At 41.7% G+C, this 26,561-nt stretch overlaps 1 protein-coding gene across 4 annotated transcripts in view; it reads left to right on the top strand.

Annotated features, from left to right (window-relative positions):
• ENPP2 (ectonucleotide pyrophosphatase/phosphodiesterase 2) overlaps positions 1-16,184 on the top strand; it is a 59,948-nt gene extending 43,764 nt beyond the window's left edge. For 3 of the 4 annotated variants that reach the window (XM_009277212.1, XM_019471511.1, XM_019471510.1), the window contains 10 exons: positions 977-1,064; positions 1,215-1,302; positions 2,222-2,394; positions 2,680-2,731; positions 5,262-5,398; positions 5,891-6,026; positions 7,221-7,298; positions 9,845-9,977; positions 10,586-10,742; positions 15,573-16,184. In XM_009277212.1, the coding sequence (XP_009275487.1) occupies positions 977-1,064; positions 1,215-1,302; positions 2,222-2,394; positions 2,680-2,731; positions 5,262-5,398; positions 5,891-6,026; positions 7,221-7,298; positions 9,845-9,977; positions 10,586-10,742; positions 15,573-15,743 (1,213 nt within the window). In that variant the 3' untranslated portion in view covers positions 15,744-16,184. The remainder of the gene's footprint in view (positions 1-976; positions 1,065-1,214; positions 1,303-2,221; positions 2,395-2,679; positions 2,732-5,261; positions 5,399-5,890; positions 6,027-7,220; positions 7,299-9,844; positions 9,978-10,585; positions 10,743-15,572) is intronic. The other variant, XM_019471512.1, reaches the window with a different exon arrangement.
• The last annotated feature ends 10,377 nt before the right edge of the window (positions 16,185-26,561 follow it).

Below are 26,561 nucleotides of genomic sequence, written 5' to 3'. Positions count from 1 at the left end.
CCTGGGGAACACCGCTCGTGACCGGCCGCCAACTGGATGTAACTCCATTCACCAAATTTAATTTAATTAATTAATTAATTTAATTAATTTAATTAATTTAATTACATCAGACTTCCTTTGGCTTATTTATTCATTAGATTTTCTGAAATCTCGTTCACCAATAATTCATTTGTTAATGTAACTGTAATTCCTTGTATATTCACAGCCAGGAAAATGGTAGACCTGATTGCTGTAAATCTAGTAATTTACAAGGCCAAAATCAAACTTTGGCTGAGCATTATTTTCTTGCAGATGAAGAAATTAACTTGTAGGATAATCTGGTCCACTGCATGTATTGCCTGCACATGGCCCTCATAAAACCGTAAAAACATACTCTGGAACAAGCTGATAATTATAATTCCTATGACACAATACTTATTTTTCCACATCTTTTGTAAAAAAAATACTCAGTAACAAGCTGATAATTAGCGTTCCTATGATACAGCACTTATTTTCTCTGCTATTTATCTTCATTACAATCTTTCTCTTTTCCCTCCAGCTTTGTTTCTGCTCCCCATTTTTGTTTATTGGGTGGAAGGCAAACAGGTGAAAACACTTAACAGCATTGTAACATCAAAAAAGTGCTTTCTTAGAAGCCTCTGTTGGCCTTTTGATGATTGGAAGAGTATAGCACAAAATACCTCCAGTCTGTAGGAGATGATGTAATATGAGAAAGTCTGAGAAAATAAGTAAATAGATGCTAAGGTTGTTATCAATGAGTAAGAGTTAGCTCTTAGGATTGCACCCTCTTATAGTGGGAGCAGAGGAAGAAACCCTGGGGTTGTTGGATGAGCCTGCAGTCCCCACTAGTGCTATTCAAGAAAGATGAGCAATGTACTGCCTTGTAACCTTATCCCTCCTACCCCTGAAGTATGTTGTCAGGTCAGCCACCATACCTACACCTTTGAGGAAATTTTCTAATAATTTTTCAATTTAGGAAAGCTGTGGACGTTTACAAGAAACCAACAGGAAAATGTTTCTTCCATGGAGACCATGGCTATGACAACAAGATAAACAGCATGCAGGTATGAGCAATGCAGTAAGCTTTGCGGTAAGGTCATTGAAGGCAGAAGAAATTGTAGGTCTCCAGAATGTAAATATTCACTGAAAAAAAACCCTACTTTTTAATGCTCCTTCTTTTGTATTCTTCTCTCTTTTTTTTTTTTTTTTTTAAGACTGTCTTTATAGGTTATGGCCCTACATTCAAATACAAGACCAAAGTACCTCCTTTTGAAAATATTGAACTTTACAACATCATGTGTGGTAAGCTATCTGCTTGAGAAATTGCAAGAGAAACACGCTGTTTTAGCTAACAGGGCTTCACTTAGGCATCCGTGAGCTCATGCCCTGACTCCCTCCCAGGGTCCCTTCCCCAGTCCCCCCTTCCCAAGCACTTGCCTTCTGGCCAGGAGGGCTGTAGGCACTTCTCAGGGGCCTCAGTTTGCTCTACTCTAGCAACTGGCCAATAAAGGGGGTTACCATAGTTTTGCTGCGTGCAGCTTGGCAGGGATCGAATACACACCACTACAGTGCATGGTGTCCACACCTCAGCAGTCTAGGAAGGAGGTTTCTGTTCAGAGACTGCTTCTGCACCTGCATGTCTCATGGAGCAGCTCAGGGGCATCACTTAGTTTTCTTGGCATTTCCTGCTATGATTATGTTTCCTACACTCCTACTGTAGCCATGAAGCAGAATCTGACGATGTATACAGACATTTATTTTGATCTTTTCTTTAATACTCATTTTCCAGGGTAAAAAAAATGTCTAGCTGAAGGTGTAATTCACTTATTTAATTTCTTTTTTCAAACATGAAATACCAAACAGGTAATTATCCCTTATCTCTAAAGCAGGTGACTAATAACACTGCATTCCAGGTGGTTGGTGTAAGGTCAACATATTGACTGTAGGTTTGCACTGGAAGCTGCAGGAGTAGTTATAATAAAACTGTTTTCCAGTGTCTTGATGCAAATTAACCTTCTTGTCATAAAGGCCACCATACTATTCAGATACCATTTGCAATTTTCTGATTTGGACAAAAGGTTAGTATTTTTATTACATTAAAAGCATTCATTAACATGTCATCGGTGTAAACAGTATTGCAAATAAATGTCTTAGCTCAGTAGAGATGCTACTGCATACAAGTTTGCAATCTAACCATCGTTCATCTTTGGTGTTTTCATAGATCTGCTTGGATTAAAGCCTGCTCCCAATAATGGCACCCATGGAAGTTTAAATCACCTGCTGAGAGCCAATGTTTATAAACCAACTGTGCCAGATGAAGTTGCTAAACCACTCTATCCTGTCGCTCTACCTTCTGCATCAGATTTTGATATAGGATGTACATGTGATGATAAGGTAGGTGTTCAGGATCTGCTGATGCTTCCCCTACTAGCAGTAGTTGCCCAGTAAAGCTGTAGTCATTTTACCTATTTTGAGAGGGTTTGATCTGTAAGAATTTCCCAGATCCTTCCTGTGAAGTGTTTGTGCCCTTTTGGAACAATTTTGGCTTTTTGTAAAACAGGAAACAAAAAAATGTTTTAGTGTTTTATAGCACTAGTTTTGTTTTGCTAGATGCCTAGTAAAATGAGATGTCAGAATGCTCCAGTGACCCTAATCTTGTTCCTTTTTTCTATTCTTGAGAAGAACAAGTTGGATGAACTCAACAAGCGCTTTCATGTCAAGGGAACAGAAGGTAAGAGCCTGGTGCCTCAGTTAATAAAAGCTATTTTGGGGTTTTTTTGCAAGTTAGTTTGCATCATTGATACCAGACAAACTCCTGCTTTGGTTTAGTTAATGTGTAGTAAACCATCTTTTCAAGTAACTGTCAAAATAGCACACAGACATACCTGAGATACATAGGCAAGATTAAGTGCTGCTCATGTGAGGAAGTGCACACTATCTTTAGCTGTAACCAGGACTAAAGTATGACTCAAAGTGATAGGAGTTTTAGCTCTTCCTTTCCATCACTGTTAGAAGGCTTAATCTCTGCTGTGAAAGTGGAGAGATGAGGAAAGGAGAGGGAGCTTGAGGCAGTGCTCAACCACACACGATAAATGGGGTAAAAAACATAGACCACGTCTGCACACTGTGTTTTACTAGTATTGTTCAGAATTAGGTTTCACCAGGTCAGTGTTAGAAAGGATGGTACAGCTGCTTTGACAATCCCTGACTGGGTCTTTAATGCTTGGTTTTTAGGGTGCAGGTTCCACTGAAACAAGTGCAGAAATGCTCTGCTGGTTCAGGGATGCTCAGCGCAATTCTGTCCCTCATCAGCCTTCAAGTCAATGTTACTCCCAGGAGAAAGCATCCCCTGCTCTCCTGGACACTGGTTCCTGCACCCTTCCTGCTGTATGCCAGTGCTGACTTTTGTGTGGCTGTGCTCTCAGCTGCATCAGGGCTGTGATCCACGTTAAAATGTAGCAATAAGACCAGAAGGGAGGGGATGGGAACTGCTTTTCTGAGCAGCAATACTGACTGAAAGGCACCCCAAAGCAGAGCTTTCCTTCTCACAGCTGTGATCCGGTTCAGCATAACAATTCACAGCATTTCCCTCACCATAACAGTTGTCCAAATTAGCAAATTCTGAAGCTTTGAGTTTAGACATGGACTTTTGAGATACTTCAAATTGTATTGCTCAGATGACTAAGGAGGGTTTTTTTTTTTTAATTCCTTTGTGAAGCTACTCCTTCTGTTTTTCTGTTGTGAACAGGCAATGCAGCCTATCCTTTAGTTTCTAGAGGTGAAATTATTCCTTTTCTTTGTGAGCTAAATTGCCTTTCTGCAGCTTTCATCTTGTTAAACTGATTTTTCCAATTAGTGAAGGGCTACTCCCTGCTGTGGCAATTTCTGGCATCAGGAAAAAACACCCTCACCATTGTACTCCCATCTCAACATCTTTATTTTGGTTTAAGGTTTTGATGCTTCTTCACTTCAGTAGTATAAAAATAGGTCTTTTGATGTAGTTTAAGATATAAGCATTTAAACCAATTTCACTTGCTCATTTGTAAATTGTCTGTTAAGTGGAATGAAGTGCTCTTACTTAAACAACAAGTAGTTCTGCTGCGTGCAAGCTATTTTGTTGTATTTTATGACAGGCTGTAGCAACTGTTCAGGCGTCTTCCTTCATTTAGTTGGCAATTCCCTTCTCTCGCATGTTGCACCATGCATATTTAGCTAATGTTGTTATTCACAAGCAGAAGAAAAAGATTCCTTCAGCTTCTCTTGAATAAACGAAGTTTATCATCTTTGTCCTTAGACAAGGCTTTTCCTGCTTTTCTTTCTTGCGTCCTATAAAAATATCCTCTATTTGGACACACGGTAATAAAACATGACCTTTTCTTTCAGGTTAAATGCCTGTCTGTGAACAGTGTTATGCTGCTTTCCTTGTTTCTATGTTTTGATTTCCAAAAGTGAGCTAAGCCTGTTTGCCAAATGGTTATCAAAATCAATGAACTGTGCAGCACAATGCAAGATTAGCCAGGAAATTTATTTTTCGTCTATGTCTTTCAATGATGTTTTTGTCTTTTTATAAGGAAGCTTATCAGAGGTACCTAGTGATGTTTAACCATAACATATCACCAAGACAGAAGAAAACCAAGTTTTGCAGAGTTGGAGGTGTCTTTTTGTATAGCCAAAGTTAGGAGCAAGGGTGGTTTTGTTTGTTTGTTTTCCTTGATATTGCTGACAGAAAATAGCACATCAGTCTTCAGAACATCATCTGTATCAGCCAAGTGGAAAAAAATACTCTTAAAGAGTGAGCACCTTTGCCTTCCTTTTGTGAGGGACTTTACAAAAAACATAGGAAGAAGAGAAAGTCTGGAGAAGAGCGGCAGGAGTGATAGGATAGGGGTAGATTTAAAGGTACTTTAAAGCACCTAAAGTGCTTTTCACCTCATGTGTGATGGAAACGTGGACACGAAGATCCTTGTGGAGTCTCCTGTGTTTGGAGAAACACCCTCTCTCCATGCTAGGACCTCAATAAGCTTTCAAGTGCAGAAGGGACTTGTAACCTCAAAGTGGATTGTGAGCCTGGAAAAGGGATCCCAACCAAAACTATTGAAGAACTACTGCTCTCTCTATTACAAGATTTCCTTAGCAGTTATTCAGGGTCAGTATCCCATTAAGGATCACTGTAAATCAGCATGTGTTGGAAAGCCAACCCTTTTTTTTAATCTTTAAGGTTTTCAGTAACAAATGTAAGTGTAATTTCTTCTGATCTGTAGAGAAGCATCTCTTATACGGGCGCCCCGCAGTACTGTACCGCACAAAATACAATATCTTGCATCACCATGACTTTGAAAGTGGCTACAGCGAAACATTCCTGATGCCTCTCTGGACATCCTACACTATTTCCAAACAGGTCAGTGCTGTCTTTGCTCTTAGAAAGTGCTTAAACACTCCTGGGGAAGTCTGCTTGGTACCTTTATTCTTGAAGTCCTAAAATTCTCCTGCCCCAAGTAGAGTTTCCCACCAGAAATTATGTCAAATACCATTGAAAACAATGCCAAAATCCTTTTTTTCCTTCAGGAGAAAAGAGTTTTAAGGCAGAAGGGCTGTATATTTCTTTTCCTGTTTTCATTTGCTTTCTAAGATTTTCTCAGTGGGGGGTTGTTTTATTACGATACCTTAATCAGCAACTTCATTTGAATTATTTCCCATGGTGACTTCTGCTACCTGAAGGAGGGGCTGTGCGGCACATAGAGGAGCAGGTCTTGGTTGTACAGCTGGGTGGTTTATTTTACTCCACACAAGGCCTTCCATCTAATCTGCTGACCACATGAAATAATTTTCTTTTCGCTATAAATGCTGGAATTACCTTTCTTGTCATTTCTGTCTGTGTTCCTCAATGCAGGCAGAGGTATCAGGTGTCCCAGAGCACCTGGCCAGCTGTGTGAGACCCGACCTCCGCATTTCTCCAGGAAACAGCCAGAGCTGCACAGCCTACAGAGGCGACAAACAGCTCTCCTACGGCTACCTTTTCCCTCCTCGTAAGTTCAGATAGCTTTTTAAGACCTAGAGGTTTCGTAATTTTCTTTTTTGTTAGGGAAAACCTTAGGTATGAAAAAAACCCACCAAACCACCAGATATAAACAGACTAAGGGTTTTTTTGAGATTGTTGGGAAAAAATATAGGTAGGAATGGTTTAATTTGCCCCCCTGCTCTGTGATGATGTCTTCTCCTCAGAGGAGCTGCTCCTGCACGGGTGTCATGTATGGGGCCCAACAGGATGGATACATTACTCTTGCTGCACTTGCAGAGGACCAAGGGCCCAATGACACAAGTTGCCATCATGGCTGCAGTCTCTTAACTCCACGAGAGATGCTTCAAAATGGTGCCCAGCTTCATGCACCAAAACAGTGAAGCGTCCCAGTTTAGCTAATAAAAATAAAGGTAAACAAAGAATTGCACAGAGTAGGAGCCCAAGCTAGAAGACAATCTTCAAAAGCTGGCCCTTTAAAGTCGGTGGATAGATACCAGCTTATATGAACTGGGAATCTAGTCAGAGTTTTTAATTTTGAATTCAAACAGCAGAAAGATAAACATATATTTAATTTATAAATCCATATTAGACTCTTGCATACTGTAAAAATTTCTACCATCCTATAGAAACAGTGCTAGTAGAAAACCTGTGTAAATGAGTGTCCTGGATTCTTCTGTTGCGGTTACATTGGTTCAGTCTTGGAGCAATGATCTTCTGGGATTAGTAAATGTTCAAGGGACACAACTGTCCCTCAGTTGTGAACTTCATTGCTCTGCCTTCCTCACTCAGTGGCTGAGATATTTTATGGTGGATTTCTAATATGGAATTACTGCTGCAGAGACTTGCTCAGAACCAGAAGATAATCCCACACTTCACTCCCTGGAAATTATTTACCTCTCTTGTAAAAGCCTGCAAAGCAGCTCTCTGACTTTTGAGACTGCAAAAATAGATGAGCTATAAAAATATTTTTAACTGGTTGACAATTGAAGCGAAGATAAAATCCTTACTTTCCATGTTCAGCTGTCATGCTAAAGACGAATTTTATGCATGTAATGTGCACTTCTGAATATAGCATTCAGATTGCTGTTTAGATGACAGTATTCCCTTTGGTTAATCCCTGAAGCCATTTTTCAAAACATTTTTATGTTCCTTGAATTTCTGATATTTCATCTTATTAATATTTTTGTTTTATTGTTTTCAGAATTAAGTTCCTCTGCAGAAGCAAAGTATGATGCTTTTCTAATAACAAATATAATTCCAATGTATCCTGCCTTCAAAAGTAAGTATCCTTTCCATGGCTTTATGTCTCTTTCCCAATGTTTTGTTTTTGGTTTTTTTTAATGATATGTGTGTTGGACTATTGAATGAATTGATGGGAGAAGTTTAGAACAAAGTTCAGTTACCTGTAGCCAGCAGATAATACATGTGGGCACCTGTATCGTTCTAGGTATGGGCAGGCAAAATACCACAAGAAAGGTTTAAACTTTAAGAAAGGTTTATTTTCCTTGGTGCTGGGCTAAGATAAGAGCACAGACGTGCTGTAGTTCAGCAATTTTGTTTCATGCCACAGTAATTCAGTTTGTGCAAAACCATTCAGATTTTCTTGTCCGTAGCCCAAGTTAGTGCAGAATGTACTTAGGCAACATGTTTTTACTTCTCAACTGGAGCTGCCTGGGAGTGTGCACAAGCCTGGGAGGGTGCACTTAGCATGTTGCTGTAGTTCAGGGACAAGTAATTATTTTTTATTTTCTGTCCATGCCCTTAGAGGGAGACCAAACATATTTATTACCTATAAAGAAAAAGGAAGAGGAAACCAATTTATGGAAAATGAGTAATGACTTAAACCTGGCTGAAACTTTCAGTGTTGCAAGGATATACTATTAACATTTCTTTTGTCTGCACATCCCTTTTCTCTCTAGTTTTGCCAAGAGGTAGGAAAACCATCAGACTATTCTGGTGGCATTTTTGGCTTGGCAGGAATTGAGAAGCCTTGGAAGACTCTCAAGAGCCTGTTTTTGTGAGATTTCCAATTCAGATTTTAGACCAGAGAGGTTTGGATAAACATTAAAGCTTATGGGAGGTTTTTTCTTTTTAACCAGAAAAGAGTGTTTTTAACTGAAAAACCTCTGAGTAGGAACAAGTAGTGATGTTTGCTGGAAATTTGAGCAAAGGCACTTAACTGATTACAGAGTGCAGGATTACTGGGGATTTCCCACTCTCAAATCACTTCATAAAAATGCTCTTTATGCTAATGTTAGTCTAAGCAAATTAGCTGAGATGCTAATCACAAGAGAACAACTCCCCACCAGCAGCTCATTTTGTCTAGTGGCCTTCCTCTTCATCACAAGTGGATGAAGGATTCCCTTCCCTGAGAACAAATGCTGGAACTAATATCATTCCTGGGGAGTTACGAACCACTACATGTGTGCAGGTTGCAATATAGAGAGCTGATTATAAGCTCATTATACAGAGCTTTTTCCACAATAGGGAAAATAGGAGGTGGCAGTTTATACTATGCTGGTTTTGGTGGCAGTGCTGGCTGCAGAGGCCCACTCCTCTGCTTTGTTTTTTTAATTCACTGTCCCGTCCCATCCCCCCAGGCAATAATTCTGTATCCATCTTTTCTGTAGTGAGTCTGACTTAAGCAGCTCCTGCTTTGCTGGAGCTGCAAGATGAGGCCCCTGGCCTGGCCCCGTGTTGCACTGGCATTGCTGTCTGTGTAGCTGCAGTGGGAACCCAAGCAGGGAACTGATTCAGCTGGAAAACTCAAGGTGGAGGGGGGAAGCTTTCCTTTTGGGGCTATTTTTATTGTTAAGGCTGATGCATTGGAGTAGCGAGCAGCTGGAGGAGTGGTACTGCCAAGTGGTTACTGCAGCTGAGGTTCTTGTTAGACCATTGCTTGTGGGGCCCTCTGCATCAGCCCGAGCAGGGAGTTTATGTGGCACTGAGCAGTCTTAGGACAAGGCGTACTGGGGAACTTGCTGAGGCTGGCGTTGCCATCAGCACCAGGGAACCATGGACATAACGGTCTGAGCTGGCAAGACAAAAGTTAAACTTTTACAAGCCTGAGATGTTTTGTTTACACACACTTCTGTTAGTGTTAAAATAAAAAGGAAAAAAGAAGGAAAAGAATGATGTAACTGGAGATTCCAGTGTGTTTCCCATCTCTGCAAGCATCTTAACTTGTTAAGTTTGAGGGGGGTGTGGTGGGAGAAAGAGTGTCATGCTCTTCCCAAAAGTTGTAATGAGATGCCATGTCATAATTTGGTCATCCTTGACGGTACCTAATTTAAAAGTTAGACATTTTGTATCCAAGGAGAACTTAACTGGAATAATGTGACCTTTGTATTTCCCTTTCTTTTAAAATGTTTGGGTTTTGCTTTTAATCACGGTGCTGTTTCCTTTCTAGAATTAAAAAAAAACACAGCACCATTCCCTGTAACTAGATAAGAAAGACAAAGGAAGTGTTTACAGGAACATCAAAAGCGTGTGAATAGCTGTTTCTACTGCTTGATGAAGAAACAGCAAGCTCTCTGTGCAATGTCTATGGCAATGCCAGCCTGGGAGTGGTACCGTGCATTTCCCTATCGCTGGTTGGGGGGAAAAAATCAACAAAGAAGTCTGAATAGGCTTTATTGACCAAACTGAATGAAGCTGCAGTAAATCTGTGATGTTTAGTCTTTGATTTCCCCTACCATCGTGTGAATGATGCCCACTGGATTTTTATTTTCAGGAAAAAAAAAAATGTTTGTAATCTTGACATGTTTTGACTTATCCAAATTTTGGTGTGTTTTATTTTTTGTTGGTTTTTTTTTTTCCCCACAGAGGTATGGAACTATTTCCAAAGGGTTTTGGTGAAGAGATATGCCACTGAACGAAACGGAGTCAATGTTATAAGTGGACCAATCTTTGACTATGACTATGACGGTTTACATGACACACCTGACAAAATAAAACAGTAAGAGCTTGTCCTTAAATTGATTTGCTGTTGCTTCTCTTAATGATGGCTTTATCTTAAACAATTCATTATCTGCACATTATTTGATTTTCATTATTCTAGCTCTTTCTAAAATTATTGTTCATCAAGACTGAATGCCCCTGTAGGTAGGACAGTGGTAAAAATAAGGAAACGGCCATTCAGCAGGTAACTGTTCACCTTGACTTTGAAATTAAGTGTTCATTCATCCTTGAGACGAAGCTGAATTATGTTCCAAATAATCTATTTTCTCTAAAATTCTCCAGAATTTAAGAGTTGACAACTGGATACCGGAGCAAACCATAGCAGTGCTATTGAGTTAGATACTCAAGTCTTTTGTTAATTCAGTAATACTTTCTATGTCCCTGAATGGAAGAAGCCTTTCAGCACTGGTGTGTGGTATTTCTATAGCACAGTATCAAAACATGAGCTAACTGAATGCTCATTTTCAGATAGTGTTTAGGAATCAAACACTTTTCAACAACATACATGTGTCCTCACAGGTAGGAGAGGAAAGACCATGCTGTTTGTGTAACCTGCTTCCAAACAGGTTTATCCTTTGTGGATAAATGTTTGCTTTATTCCCCCAGGTTTGTGGAAGGCAGTGCCATCCCCGTTCCTACTCATTACTATACCATCATAACCAGCTGCTTAGATTTCACTCAGCCAGCCGACAAGTGTGATGGACCACTCTCCGTTCTCTCATACATCCTTCCCCACCGGCCTGACAATGATGAGACCTGCAATGTAAGTTCTACTGCACTTCTGTAGCCCCTTGGTAAATATATCCCTGGGACATGTGAAACCCCATTACTGTTAGATGCTAGTGCTCAATGATGTCTTAAATGAAAGCATAGGGTAGTGACTCTATTAAGTGTCATGTTCAACTCATTAGACAAAACTACTCCCCTGTGATATCAGAGAAAACATGGAACTATTACTGTACCTAAAATTGTCTGGAAGAACTGACATACAGTAGGTTGGCAGTAAACAACCTGTAGGCTTCTATGTTTTGGCAGACACTGTCAGTGTAACCTCAGAGCAGACTGGGGGGAGGTTGTGTGCGTAGACGTATTGTGCTAGCAGCCAGCCTGATGTTTTTACTGAGGTCTGTTTCCATATGTAGGTACAATATAGTCTGTCTGCTATGGCAGTCTGGGTGCATCAGACAGCGTGATTACATCCAACCCACACAGTATTAAAGCTATATGGTAAAACCTGCCAAGGGTAGAGTGCCAGCTCTTGCCGTTTCCAGAACATGTCTTGATTCAAAGGAAAAGTTTGGATTGTTATTAACAGAGATGACCAGACAACCTCCTGGTTCCTTTCCTATCTTCCTTAGGATGCAAGATCCTATAGTGTAAGAATCTTGGTGAAGTACAAAGGCTTCGGTCTGGTCAGAACTGCAGAAAGTAACATGTGCACTCGGCAGCTGATCATGCGGCAGGAGAGCAGTTGGGTCCCCGCGGGCTCTGGTGCTCTGCAAGGACAGCAGTCCTCCCAGGCAGCTGTATTTAGACTTGTCCTTCCGCCTGAACTTGTTCTCCCATTACACAGCTGTGTGGATTCCTGCACACAGATGCTTCACTATAGGCTGCCAGGAGATCGTTTCCTGAATGAACGCATTAAGGTTATGAATTTTGTATTGGCACATAAAGTTAAGACTCCTGTTCCAGCTACAGGCAGAAATAGTCATTCCAACTCTGTACACAATTCACCTGGAACACTGTCTCTTTCTCATTCATCAAACATCGCCTGCTTTCAGGTCCCTCTTTTTAAAACCACGCTTTTGGAGCAGCATCCTTCTCTCCTGAGCAGGTCTGGCTTCCCCCTGTTTAGACTCTTAACTGCTTTGGGCAGAGTTGTCTTCCACCAGAAGTCTCGGAAAGTCCTACTTATATTTTATTGTGGTTTTTCTCTGGACTGCTTTCCTCTGAATCAAGGTCCAGTTGGTGATCTGGAAGTTACTAATCTGGCAGTTATTAGTGCCTCTGTCCTTGTATCTCTACCCGTATGTAATTTTATGACAAAGTCAATTTTTCCTCCCTATATTGCTTGTCATGGTCCTCTTAAACTGCTGAAACCTTTTTTATGAACTATTTAGAATAATGGCCTCTTTTACGCTTTGATTTCTTACGTTCCAACCCAGGCTTCTTTTCTCTGTAGGTCATGCTACTTATGGTGTATGTATTTACAGTTCTGGGAGGAACTTCAGTGCTACTACAAGGTCATTAGCAGATATTGGTCTATGCTTTTTACATAGCAAAGAACCACTCCAAAAATATTTAAATGTAGCTCTTGAATGAAAATACAGTCAGGCAAAATTTTGCCGTTCAAATACAGTGTCAGTCTTACTTTTGCACATGGTGTTCCATCTGATTTGTTCAAAGAAGTGGTTGTGTAAAACCTCACATACTTCATGGATGAAATGCATGGGGTAATATAAGAATTTTTCCTTAACCTCTCCACAGCTTTCTTTTAAGATCTGAAGAAATATTAGCTTTCCCCCAACTCTGCTCTTGTTGCACACACTTTCTCTCTCTTCACACGGACGTTGGAGAACACCACTACTCTTCTCATTTGAATTTGTTCCATTTCCAAACTGTGTTTATTCATGGTGAGGTTATACCCATTTATTCTTGTGTCAACATTTTTCTATGGCTTAAATAGCCCTTCACTGGGCTTCTTTGGGATTTACCCTAGTGATGATTTATGATGATTCTCAAGGCATATACTTCTCTCTATTCATGAGAGACCCTGGATCTTTTTTGCTCTTCTCCTTAGAGAGGATAAGCATTTTAGTAGCCTTCCTATGCATCTGTTCCAGTCTGATTCCCCCCCCCCCCCCTCTCCCCACCCCTCAACATTCTAATTTCCCCCCCCCCGCCCCAGAACATGAATGAGATAAAGTACTCCTGCTGAGATCTCAAAATGAAAATGGTTTTCTTTCCACTGGACACAACTCCTCTGATACTATCTAGGATTTGTTTTTTCCATAGCTGTGTTACAATGATGGCTCACAATCATGCACAACCAGTACACCCTGGTCCTTCTCTATCTGCTGTTTCACCTGAGAAGCTCCCAGCTTAGCAGAAATTTTTGTCGTCAATGTGGATAACCCAGTTTCATACTATACCAGGGACTCCCCCATCTGTATCCTCCAGTATGCTATTGCAATCTTCCTCTGCATTGACAGGAGCTCCCAACTGTGTTTTGTTTTGTTTCTAGCACGCTAATGACCTTGGCACAAAAAGCATGTATGAAAACATTACACAAAATCCTTTCCAAGACCAGAGCTGGAGGAACCCTACTAGAAACCTCCTCCAGGCCGCTATTTTCCCTTTTAGCAAAACCTTTACATTTCTCTTTCAATAAGTGAGTTCCTCACCCACCTGTCTACACCCTGATCATGTTCAGCTTTCAGCTAATAATGTGATATCCAGAGAGATTCTTTTGTCCAGAATATCTGGTATCTTTTCCAGTGGATTTTAGGTTGGTCTCCTAATTGATTGCTTATTTCTATTTACCTCCATGTTTTCAATTATTATTTTTTCCTTCTAAGACTCACTGTACTATTGAGGTGAGACTAACCAGCACAGATGGAGAAAACTATCATTTTAAATGTATACACTTCATTCGTTGTTCTGCAGTAATAGAATACCATGTTAGCTGATCACTGTGTTTAAAATCCTTGCTGCTGGACCTGAGGTTTCATGGGCCCGTTGTGGAATGGAAAAACTAAAACCTAGATCGGTTGATTGATTTTCTGGGGTCATTTAAATGCTGTCTTGCTGGACTTGGTTTAAAACCAACCTCATAGTCCTGTGATTTAGTCGTATTGCAGATCTTCTGCAAACTCTTAGGAATCCTCCTTGTATTCAAAAAAGTGAGCTTTGTAGCAATGGGACTTCCCTCTGAGCTCTGTAAAATGAAGATTTCCTGCTCAGAAGGAAGGCTTGAAGACAATAAAAATGTTACAGTGACTGCATTTGCAGTAACAACCCTGTTGAGGCCCATTTGCAGACTAGCAATCTGATCGCCAGGCTGAAGGCTGAGCAGGGGGCTTCCTGCAGCCGTGTGCTGCCAGGCAGCATTCCTGGAGCATGGCACTGCAGGCGACGGGGAGTGAGCAGGGCATGCTCCCTTCTCTTCCCTCTTAATTTGCATCTATCTTTTCATGTTCCAGGCCTGGTTTGGGGCCTCAGGTTGCTAGCGACATGGAGAGGAAAGTCGGTTTGGAGCTGAAAAGCTTCAAAACAGACAAGTGCTGACTGGGTCATGGACGTTTGCTTTAAAGCAGCCGGCTGTGACCTAGCTGGTACTTCGTGTCCTCTCTGTGCAAACGATCATGCTCACCCTCCTGGCCTTTGCGGGGTGACACACAGCCTGGTCTGTGGCACATCTACTGCATTGGGTAGGCTCTGGCATTGCTGAAGCGTAGTCTTGAATGGTGAGAGGATCACTTCGTAGGGGGACCTGGCTGAGACAGTCAGAAAGGGCCTCATTTTCAGGAGTAAGCCCAGAAATAGAGTTTAACCAGCAAGATTTCCAAGACACATGGGGTCCAAATGTTTGGAGGCACAACCCTCCTTTCCTAACTTGCTTCCCCGAAAGCAGTGTAGACGTACCGGCCTGAGAGGCCAAAGGGGGAAAAGTCCTGTTTGCTCTGTCCTTTTCCCACATCTGCTCCCCACCATGCAGTCCTTGGGGCTGGCTGCAATGCTCACGGGACACGTTGCTGGGCTGCTTAACGCACTCAAACAGCCAGTAACTGCAGTGTTTTGCAGGGCTGATTTTCTGATGTGTTAGTGAGTTACGTTAGTTTGTGGATGGCTTCAACAAATGCTGGAGCTGGCACAAGGCATGCAGCAGGAGCAGCCCCCTAAGAGAGATTACACCCACGCAACCCGACCCCGATCACTCTGGCAGCATCACCTTCCTGATTTTTATTTCTGTATTGGGAAATGCTTAGTGAAAGTCTTTTTTCTATCAGTGAATAATATGTATGTTCTAATAACTGGATTTTACAGGTACCAACATAAACCATAGTCCCAACTGTTTAATGAATCGTAATGTTCTCCTAGCAGTAAAGTGGAAAGATTAAAATAATATTGTGTTAGATGAGGTGCAGGTCAGATGAGAATAATGTGTAGAGGTAGGGTTCAAAGGTAAACAGCCTAAAATTTGGGCTTTGGTAATACACAACTGATTAATACAGAGCTCTTTCTCTGAGATAAAAAATATGTAGTGACCAATGGATCTTCTAAAAGCATATGGCTGTTCTTCTGAAACACCTGCAACATGGGGCCAGTTTTTCCCAGATGACTATGGTAATTGTCTCAAGCCCATCCTAAAATGGGTCCCAAAATAAAACTGTAGGAATCCTCTTGCATGTGAAGTTTCAAATCTGTTTTCTTGGAACTTGTTTACCTTAGTCATTCGTGAATAGGGCACAGATTGTTCAAATGGACCAAATCTTCAGAAAAGTTGCATTTGTTTTCAGAGCTGACTTTTGACATGGCATGTTATGAAACATTTTTTTCTTTTTTTCTTTTTTTTTTTTTTTTTCCATTTCAGAGCTTGGAGGATGAATCAAAGTGGGTTGAAGATCTACTTAAGATGCACACTGCACGTGTGCGTGATATCGAACAGCTCACAAGCTTGGACTTCTTCCGAAAGACCAGTCGCAGCTACACAGAAATCCTCTCCCTAAAGACATACCTGCATACGTTTGAAAGTGAAATTTAGCTTTCTAACCTTACTCAGTGCATCCTTTTATCAACTGGTGTATATTTTTATATTGTTTTTATATTTATTAATTTGAAACCAGGACATTAAAAATATTAGTGTTTTAATCCTGTATCAAATCTTAAATATTAAACCCTTGTGTCATTTGTTTTGTTTCTTTAATGTTTAATATAGGTATGTCTCTTGGTTTATTTAGTAGCGCTTGTAATACTGCAGCTTGAGTCCTTACTCTGAGCTTTTAAGTGGTGCTGCAGGATTTGATACGTGCATCAAGGAAATACTAATTTCCCATGCTCCTTTACCACACTTGTAGTCCTGTACTGTGTATCAAAATACTGAACGTGTAAAATTACATTCATTTACTGTTAACTATGTGACAGATATATTTAAACCCTATAGACAAATAGCATCTTAAATATAATAAACCACACATTCAGTTTTTTTAATGTGTTTTGATTTCCTTTTACAGGGACATTCAGAGGGACTTGCAGGCAGCTGAGTGCTGCCAGATCTCTCTTATTCACCGGGCAGAGCCCTTCTCAAGAGATTAGGTTGGCTGGTAAGAGGACAGCCGGGAGCCCAAGTGCCCTGCGCTGGTACTCAGCAGTGAGACCATAAAAGACATGCACAGTAGTGGTTAGGTTTTGCCATAGGGACAAAGCTGGGAGAGGAGGTTGGTTGGTGTCATATAAGCTACCAGGGGTACCCCACGCTTGAGGCCACTTGGCCCTGCTCTGGAGCCATGGGGAGGATGTGAGGTGACAACATCCGCGGTCACCAGCCAGGCTGTGTTGCATCCCTTCTCCACCGCTGTTGCTCTGGGCTGGTTCCTGGAATACCTGTTCCATCGTGTTTTGCTTTGACTTTGGGGGAAGCTGAGATAAGGCAGATGTTGACAGAGGTGACATCGCTAAACACCCAGCAGTGGGCTTTTACCCAGAAGGAGAAAATCTGATTTTCATCATCTTGTTCTAATGGCCAGAATTTGGGGAGTTTTCCCCTAATCTGAGGCCAAGTCTGAGGCTTAATGCCAGCCCTCATTCTCAGAGGAAGCCCCTTGGCCTGATTGCACTATATAACTTCTGGTACTGTGAACCCCATACAGTGCATGTGATTTACATCCATCACCTACCTGGTCAAGTCTCTGTTGGCTACGTCTGTGCAGTCAGAGTCTCATAATCCTGGCAAGCCCCTATGAGTGACACTCATGGCACAGTCCTAAGCCAATGGAAGAGTCACTGTTGTATACCAGTATCTAGATAATGGCCTGGTTTGGCTTGGACAGCTTTTATAGAAGGCATATGGTATGGAGCATTACAGTTAGTGTAGTTAGATGATGTAAAAGATACATTATTGTTTAGAATGCCTCTTGAGGCTGAACCCACTAGTAGCACTATTACAAAGCCATTGTTTGGGGTTACAGATTTCCCTCTCTCTACCAAAGTGGTTTGTGTCTATTTTCTCTTCGAGGGTTACAAATGCTGGAGGGAAGCGGGAAGGGCTGGAAAGCATCTCAGCCATGTACACAGACGAATAGCCAGGTCTCCTAAGTAAAATTAATCTGGCACAATTTTAGCAATTTGCATCCCTGTAGCATCCATCTAAGAGAAAGTAGTAAACTGGAATTAATCACGTTAACACTGATAATAAAGTTCTTGTGACCAGCAGACAAAATTTTATTGTTCTAGGTGCCAAATTCTGTTTAAATTAGAAGAGCGCAAAACTTGAATGCTTTAAAATCTCCCCAAAATGTTAGGATGGAACTTCTAATAACTGCACAAAGCTCTGGGAAACATCCTATTCTTGCAACTTAAAAATTGTCTCTTGTGATTGCTGGTAGCACAGAAATATTTTTCTGTAAGCTTTTGGCAGGGCTTCCTGCCATGATAAACTTTACGTTCTCACATGTGCTACAAAGGGTATTTCCTCTGGATTTAAAACAGGTTTTAGTTAAGACCTAATTCCTCCAACACTGACTTTAGCAATATAATGTGGTTGTTCATAAACTAAACTGAAGACCACCACTACTGTGTTGTTTTGACATTCACCTGTTGCTTTGTTTGTTTGGTTTTTTAATGTAATCTAACAAATGATGTAATTCTTTTATTTTTTTCCAAAACAAGATGACATTTATACCAAAGGAACATTTATGCTCTGAAAGATACTCCTCCTCTTGTGTTCAGAGAAGTTTGCTTTTGAAATACAGTAAGTGATGATTGCTGGGAGAGACAGTTTAACTCTATCTTGGTTTCACTAAAGAATGACGATTAGCGTGTAGGGAAATGTGATTTTTTACTCAGTTGCTTGCTGTGAGAATAAATACTAGTAATTTACTTCTGTTCTACTTACTTCTCTTCAGCCCTCGGCCCCATGTTCTTGCACAGTATTGCTGTTTTATTTTACCATGCTGGCAGAAGTACCTGTGCTGGGGAACGTTTGTGGTGACTTCTGTGAATTGCATGGGGTTTTTTCCTGTTGAAAGGTGCCTTATCAACACAAAAGCTCCAGAGCAAGGCTAAAGCCTTGTAAATCCCTCTGAGCAACATGAGCTCTGCAGGAACAACAGACATTTTAAAGGAAACTTGTAATTTCCCTTTGGTATTCATCAGGGTGAATGTTAGCTTAGGGCAGTGTGTAGGAAGGAACCCCTCTGCTTTCCATTCCTGTTAGACCATTTTGAAAATATGAAATACCACTTGCTTCTGTTACATGTTTCCTTTTCTTGATATTACTCTGGCTTCTGCAAGTGGTCCACTGAGGAGAACAAGCACTGAATTTTTCTGTTGAGTAAACACTAGTTTTGAGGGTTTGGATAATTACCGTTTGCAGTTGGTGATGTAAATTTGAGGCATGTTTAATGAGTTAGAGGCAGTTCAGTTGAGCAATTGTCAAGGCAACAAAAGCCGTAGGTGTCCTGCACAGCTAACAGAGTCCTTTTGCTCTGGGAAAAATCCTTCAGAGGCAGTTATGCAACTGGAATATCCCTCCTACAGGAAACTGTTACTTTTTTTAACCCCTTTTTCACAGTCACACATCCTTAATAGATAAGCACTGAAAGCAGGTCAAGTAACCTGACCAACAGCATGGTTATGATGGCAGAATTATAGCAAAAGTCACCATCCTATACTGGCAGTACTGACATACTTAATTACCACTGATTATATTCTGTCCTGGTCAGCAAACAGCTTGATTAGATTGATACTTTCTGCTTGCTGCTACTTCCCTGTTCTTCATTTCCAGCCTTTAGTCCCTTTATGCTGTTAGGTGCAGTGTTCAACAGTTTTGGACGCTGGCACTGTTTTAGTAATAGCAGATCAGTTTGTATTGTGTTATAAAGCACTTTCAGCTCCAGATGAATAAGAAAATTAAAAAATATAATTGTCAGGTCTGTGCCGTCTTGTGAAGGTTTTCCAATATTCACAGGGATATGATTACATTTAAATACCTGTGTTTAATTAGGCCAATCTTGTTGTGTCCCTGGAGGGTGCACCAAAACAATCCTGCCATAGTCCCCAGCTTCTCAGTGCTTATATGAGAACAGTCGGTCAACTGATTGGGCGAAGATTTTAACAAATGAAAACATGCACTTCTTGTAGGAGAGGCCAGAAAACAAAAGCAGTGATAGAGATAAGAGAAGTTTTTTCCCACTTCAGGAGACAGAAGAGGCTGAACAGGTTGAAGGTCCAGGAGATGCTGCCAGAAGGAAACCAGGGCTGGAGAAGATTTATTTGGCAGGTTTATGAAGTCCCTGTTCCCCCTGCATCTGGCTGCTTCTGATAGATCAGTCCTTCACGTACAACAGATGAAATAGCTCCCTACTTTCTGCACACAGCCAGGAAGCAGAAAACTTCTCAGGAAAGTTGAAGGAGTTCCCCTCTGGAGGTGTTGCTGGTTGCAGGAGCAGCGCATGAACTCTGGAAGTGTCGGGGTGTGTACAGTGAGGACAGACTGCAGGATCTGACCTGAAAGAAACAAATTTGTAGCAGCTGGAGCTGATGTTCCAGCAATCCTTGCCTTCAGTCTCACGTCTACCCCAAACATCTTTAATTAACTTTAAATTTGTATTACAGAGCTGTGCAGCTTACCTCAGCTGCTCTCTGCAGGAGACAGAGGAGATATTGCTCGTGGTGCTAAGCAGCAAGAGAATTTTTTTTTTTTTTTTTTTTTTTTAAACTGCAAGCTCCCTACCCACAGGAGGGCAAATGCACTTGTTCTGCCCTGCAAGAGACATGAGAGAAAACCAGGCTTTCCCAGGGCAGGGGAGTGTGTGGGTGCTGCAGACCTGCCACCTCCCCTCAGCTCCGGTGCTCTTCAAACACATTTTGCGCTTATGGCAGTGGGGTTTATTCTGGTGTTTTGGCACAGAGGACAAACGAAACTTCACAGCCTTCCTGGGAAGTGGCTGTTATCACAGGCATGGATGAAACTGTGGCATGGAGAGGCTGAATAATACGTTTAAGGACATGCGTACGGTAAGCCCAGTAAAGCTGGTCACAGCACTCCTGCATGGGATTTGATATGTGGTATTTTTAAAACACTTCTGGTAGTGCTACCACTGGTGGGAGGGCACAGGGTAAGTTTTGTAAAGCAGAAGCCTCAGAATCACTGAGGCTGAAATAAAATTTGAATACAAGGCTATAGAAGCAAAACTCCCTTCCTTTTGGGGACAGTAAATCATGCTGACTTAGTTTTCTATCAGTCCCATCCATCAAAATGCTTGTGATAGCTCTAATTCCTCACCAGAGCCCTCCCCTGTCTCCAGAGGGGCGCCACACTATGTGTCTGTCCATCCTGTCTGTAGTCCTAGTCCAGCTCAGTTTTGTGACTTTAGTTTCTATTTCCCTCGCTGCAGTCCCAGACAACCGTTGCACTTGACCTGACATACATGGTATAGTCATGGTGATACAAGTATACTTTGATCAGGATAGACCTGCCAGCAAATGATTAGTACCGTGTTAACTGTATATCTTCCAAGTGGGGCCATATGTGTTTGAAACGTTTAAAGTTCAGCCCTTGTTCAAGACAGGAGAAAAAAAGGCATTTTAAACATTGTGGAAAAATACCTAATCTCCTTTCTTTGCACTTGTTGTGTAAATATAAGATAAGAGCAGTATTCCCAAGGTTACTGCAAACAGCCCATCACTACAGAGTACAAGCTAACATTTACTAAAATGTATGTTGACATAAAAAGCAGCATTGCAGCAGTCAATGGCGGTAAACAAAACCGCAGGTTTCTTTGCCTTCACAAGTCAAAAGTTTGGGATGTAACCTATTCAGACCTGCCCTCACAAAGAAAAATCCCTGCCCTGCTATAGCATCCACAGTATGTGCACAGTCATTCTGGAGCCTTACCTTACCCGCTGTTTTCTAAATATGGTACGGAAAGGCAGATGGAGGTCACCCTGGTTTCATCTGCAGGTTTCACCATGAAGAGATCAGCAAAGTTAGTAATTGTGGATTAGCACAGCTGTAACTGATTTACCCTAAAACTGGAATTTACTAGAAAAAAGGTGGGATTATTTGTCATAAACCCTCAACGGAAAAGGATGAGATCCTTCTCAGGGGATATTTTCCTGAGAAGTTTTCTGTTTCCTGGCTGTGTGCAGAAAGTAGGGAGCTATTTCATCTGTTGTACGTGAAGGACTGATCTATCAGAAGCAGCCAGATGCAGGGGGAACAGGGACTTCATAAACCTGCCAAATAAATCTTCTCCAGCCCTGGTTTCCTTCTGGCAGCATCTCCTGGACCTTCAACCTGTTCAGCCTCTTCTGTTTCCTGAAGTGGGAAACTTCCTCTCTTATCTCTTTATCACCGCTATTTTTTTTTTGCTGGCCTCCCTGTTTTCTTCCCGCTTTTGACCTGTTCATCATCTCCAAATAGCTCTAGTGTTAGCCTAGCCAGTGCAATTTCTGTGCACATGCATATCTCTACAGTGTTCACTGCCACCAGCTCTCCCAGCTCTTAGCTCTGTCAGGTCTTACACACTCCTTCTGCAGAAGAGAGGATGTGGGAGATCCTGATATATTCCCAGTTTCTTCTCTAGCACAGTTAAAACCTCAGGGCCAGCTTTTGCAGATAAAAACCCTCTTCAGAGTATTTAAGGTGGTGACCTTTACCTATGTGCGTGGCTTTGTATGGAGGCATTTAATGTCATTGAGGGTAGGACCTCAAAGATGTGATGTATCAACCAGAAATTCTCCACACAGGCTATGACTGACTAGACCATTACTAACAACTGAGAAAATTAACTATTAATAATGTCAGTATATTCTCCTCTGGGACTGGGATGTTCAGACCCTGTCCAGACACATCAGACGTCAGGATCTGTCTCAGCGTTGACTTCAGTGGGGATTGTGGCAGACTGTCTTCTTGGCTCATCTGTCCCTTTTCATCTAAGAAAGTCCCTAGGACACTGGTGATGGCTGTACTTTCACCTGCTCTCGTCCTGATGCACATTGTCATTTGTACTTTTAGTCTTTTCTGTGTTTCTAGCTGGCTGTTGGGATGTGTTTTGGGGTGCATGGGCATGGTGTTCTTGGTCAACAGCAACTGTACCCTCCTCTTCCTCCTCCATGGTACAACCATGTGAACAGCTGTCCCCACCCACCTCACTTAATCAGATGTTCATCTGCCTTGACCACCATTGCCTCTCCATGCCCAAGGGCCCCTGGATGAACTTACGGTCTGTAACCCACCTACTGGCTGCAAATGCAGAGTCTAGAGAAAAAGACAGTAGGAAGCAGGTCAGAGCCGATGTGTTATCTTCTGGCAGGCTGTATCTAATCTGTGTGGGCTGCAAGCTGGTCAGATGTTGATAGTCCTTTCCCATGTAAGAAAAATTGAATCCCCAAACATTATTCACTCGCAAAAACCTCTTTAATTTAAAAGGTTCTCCTTACTGGTAATACCAGAAGAAACACTGCTGCCTCAGGGATCTAACACCTGACATGTTCATAATGATTCTTCTATGGCAATAGAGAAAAAGAAGTTTGCAGAAAAATAGTTCCTTTTTTTTCTCTATTTTGAAGAAGAAAGCCATTATATGTAGCGTGCTCAGCTGGCCTAGCAGGTGTCCAGTCTAAACTAAGGGTGCAACTCCATGGCTTTCATCTTCCATGCCTCATGATCTATTTCTAGCCTTTCTCAAAAGGTTTCCATATGCATTAATGAAACCTGGGAGCCCTCCTGTGGTCAAAATCATGAGCTATTCTTCTGGGTGTTACCCCAAATTTGATGTAGTTCTTAATCCAGTTTTAAACTGTATCCTTGGAATATTCATTGAGAAAAGCTTCATTCAATTAAAAAAAAAAAAGAGCTTTACATGGTTTCCTGGGTCTTTGGGGGATGACCTTATTACATCTCACTCCCCTTGGCCCCTATCTGATGCTGTACACATCTCTTTTCCAAGGCTGGGGGGATTGCCTGACAATCTGCCTGTTACTTCATCTTTCTTGTCTCCTCCTCCCTGTCCGCTGTCCTGTATAGGCTTCTCCTGTTCTGTTCTGATCTAGCCAGGTTCTCTCCACCAGTCTGTATACGGACTTTCCAGTTGTGCATTAAATAATGTAATTAAGATATATCCCATGTTTATTGTCTCATTGTCTTCCAAGTTGGAGGAGTATGTGATTCAGAGGATTTCAGTGTACTTAATTTTCATTGGTTCCTCAGGGAGTTAATTTTGTGGTCTTTGTGCAGCCCCCCAGGAAAATTCTGTTTCCACATGGGCAATTGCTTGCTTTTTAACAGTGTTTGTACAGGAGAAGCAAAACTGTCAGTTATCTGGAGCAGGTGAGGAGAAAATGGGGAAGGGCGAGAGGAGTAATAGCCCCCTTGCTTTTGCCTTTAATGGGGCTGATGGATTATGTTTCTTCCCTGCTGTATAACTAAAGAGGGGAACAGCCACACAGTTGTGCTATCTATCACCCGTGACATCGTGGCTGTTTGTGGTATCCCAGGATGGTCCATTGGAGATGTTGGACTCACTACACAGTGTGACTGGCAGAGAAGGGCTGAGATCCTCATCTCTTCCCAGTACCCTCTCTGCCCTGGAATATGTAAAGGCAGATGGGTATTCATGAGGGTAAATACTTCAAGGCTTGTCATTTGTGACATAGTATAGTACATACCACAAGGGTATGTAACCTTGAAAAAGGTTAGAAGCTTCTAGCCTGTACGGCTGTTACAACTTTTGAAGATATGGAGGAGCATGGAAAATCCCACCCAAAATTTCAGCATCAAGTATGAATTGAGTAGGTCTCACAAGGCTGGCCTAGGATGGGGCAGAGTTTGGAGCTTTGCTTGTATCATAAGCATACCTGACAGAGAAAGGAGTATCCAAAACTCCACAGTCTTAGAGTCTGCACTTCTGAATTTCACCCAAAAGAGTGTACAAATACTTTCAGTAGTGAGACTTTTTCAGATCACTGCATCCCAACTTGACACTGAAGGCAACTGGTCTAGGAAACTCCTAGTAAGAACTGCAACAAGCTGTAGCTCCGGTGGAGCTGTTGGCCTCACTGCTCTAACTGGAAGCTAGATCAAGAACTGTAATGATAAAAAATGACAAGCCTAAATGTGTGCATGGTCAGATTATATCTTCTTATCCCTTTTGTGTCAACATCATTCTTATCGTAATAAGCTTGCCTTCCTCACTGGTATTTAAATAATCCACCCACTCCTTCCCAAAATTTTTTGTTTGTTTGTTTGTTTTTAAGATGCAAGCATATGTCTTCTGAATAAGAAAAGAAACTGTTGCAACTGATTCCTGGAAAAGGAATCCTGGAAAAGAGGCTTGTTTAATTTTTGTATTTAATTTATGGATTTATATTCATGGGAGTACATGCCTACATCTCTGGGTACCTTTGCTTAATTCTAGTTTTACAGTATGGATGTCATAAAGAGGATTGTATTTTCCATTCTCATAATTAAATGTACATCAGCAAATAAAGCTTGCACAAAGGTAATAGTTCTCCAGCAGCCATTTAATCTATCCCCACATAATTTAGTGCTGGTTTTTGCCTAAGGATATGTTCTTGTGGGACTTTCTGGAATGGTTTAACAAGTCACCACCTCCAGCAGAAGGTTAAATTTCTTGGCATTGCAGAAGCAGAACGTGTGATGTTCCTGGGCTTTGGACACAGACTCTTTCAGCTGCACTGTTGGCTGAAGAAATTATTGCCTCCTCTCCCTGCAAGGGTTATTGTTTCCTCATTGCCTGCAGAATTGCTCCCCACTAACCCAATCCAGTTGGAGTAACAGATTATTTCACTGAACAGTTTAAAAGATAGAGATCTACTCATGTGGCTCATTTTACTTGGAAATGGGCTGGGAAGCAACACAGGATATGCCTAGTTAGAAAACCAAAAAGAGCGGTAATTAGTGATGGAGGGACTGAGTTGATCTAGTGGGAACTATAGTGATTTGCATCTGGGACAGCTGGAATTAGGAGAGATGATCCTTCACAGCCCTTGTCTGCTTCAGGCACAAAGCAGCCTGATTATTTTAAATCACCTTTACTAATGGTTCAAACTAATCCAGTCACCCGTGTTGGTGCAGGCTTGTTCTGTAGTGTTATGTGGCAGCTGAACCTGTTAAACAACGCATTGCTACCCAAAGGTATGGCTTTACCGACCTTAAGCTTCTGCGTGCTCTCAGCTCAGCCCATCTCCTGGCACTTCATCCTGGGGCTGCTCTCAAAAGCAATAACTGGGGGCTCAGCTGAGGGGCTGTCGGGTGTTAACAAAGTAAACCTCTACTGCTGTTCATGAAAAGTAAAAATGAGTATGTCTGTGGAGTATATCCATATATCAAAGAGTATGTTCTTAGCTGCAGTGGGGCAGAGTTAAGCAACTTTTTTTCCTATGCTTTCTTCTAACTAGCTATGTCCCTGCTCATTGCAGGGAGGTTGGACTAGACCTTTAAAGGTCCCTTCCAACCCAAACCATTCTATGATTCTAACCATCTCTTGCTTAAGAGAACTTCAGTCCAAAGCATGAGGACTTTGCATGTGGCGAGATCATTAATTTACAGCATTTTAAGGCAGTTGCCTGACTACCTATTTGCTCAATTAGCCACATGACTTGATTTTTAATGGTGCTGGCAGTTTCCATTGACTCTAATAGGATTCCTTACTTGCTCCTAAGCCCTGAAAATAAGTCCCTGACTTTGCTGACCTCTCTGTTCAGCAAAGCATTTCAGGAGCTGCCTAAGTCCATGTATGTGTCAGTATTCAATGCAACTGCTGGGAATGCTCTGTGTGCGAAAAATATACTCCTCTCCGGAGCGCCAGGTATTTCTGGCCTGGTGATGATGTTGGTGATGACAAGCAGCATCTGGTACTTGGTGTGCAATAAGCCAACCGTACACACAGAGCCGAGATATTTATTTATTTATCTCATGTTTGCGCAAAGATGGGTGCTAGGTGGTAATTCCACAAAGCTAGCCCACCACACAAAGAAAGAACTACAGCGTATTTATATTGTTACATGATTAGTAAAAGCCCGCCTAAATTCATGCTCATTGGTTAGTTATGTTCAAATTAACCTCGCTTGCTATGTAAATTAGCATGCGTACTCCTTGCAGGTGGGGGGGGGCAAGTCTTTCCAGTCTTGAATTGAGTTGGTGGTCACGATCTCCCCCTGCCGCCTTTACCTTTCCCCTAGTTTCCGCAGTTTCTTGCTGACTTCCTGTGGTTTTGGCAATCATCTAGCCTCTGACGCCTTCTAGGGCAGGATGTTCCCCTTCTATCAGTCTTCTAATTCTTCTTCAAGGGCACAGTCGTTGTAAGGCATGCATTGTTTATACGAGGTAATCAGGCTA

Source organism: Aptenodytes forsteri, unplaced genomic scaffold (genome assembly GCF_000699145.1).
Source record: "Aptenodytes forsteri isolate BGI_AS27 unplaced genomic scaffold, ASM69914v1 Scaffold49, whole genome shotgun sequence".
Taxonomy (NCBI): Eukaryota; Metazoa; Chordata; class Aves; order Sphenisciformes; family Spheniscidae; genus Aptenodytes; species Aptenodytes forsteri.
The sequence above is the reverse complement of the archived record's forward strand: the minus strand, read 5'-3'. Positions and strand labels throughout refer to the sequence as shown.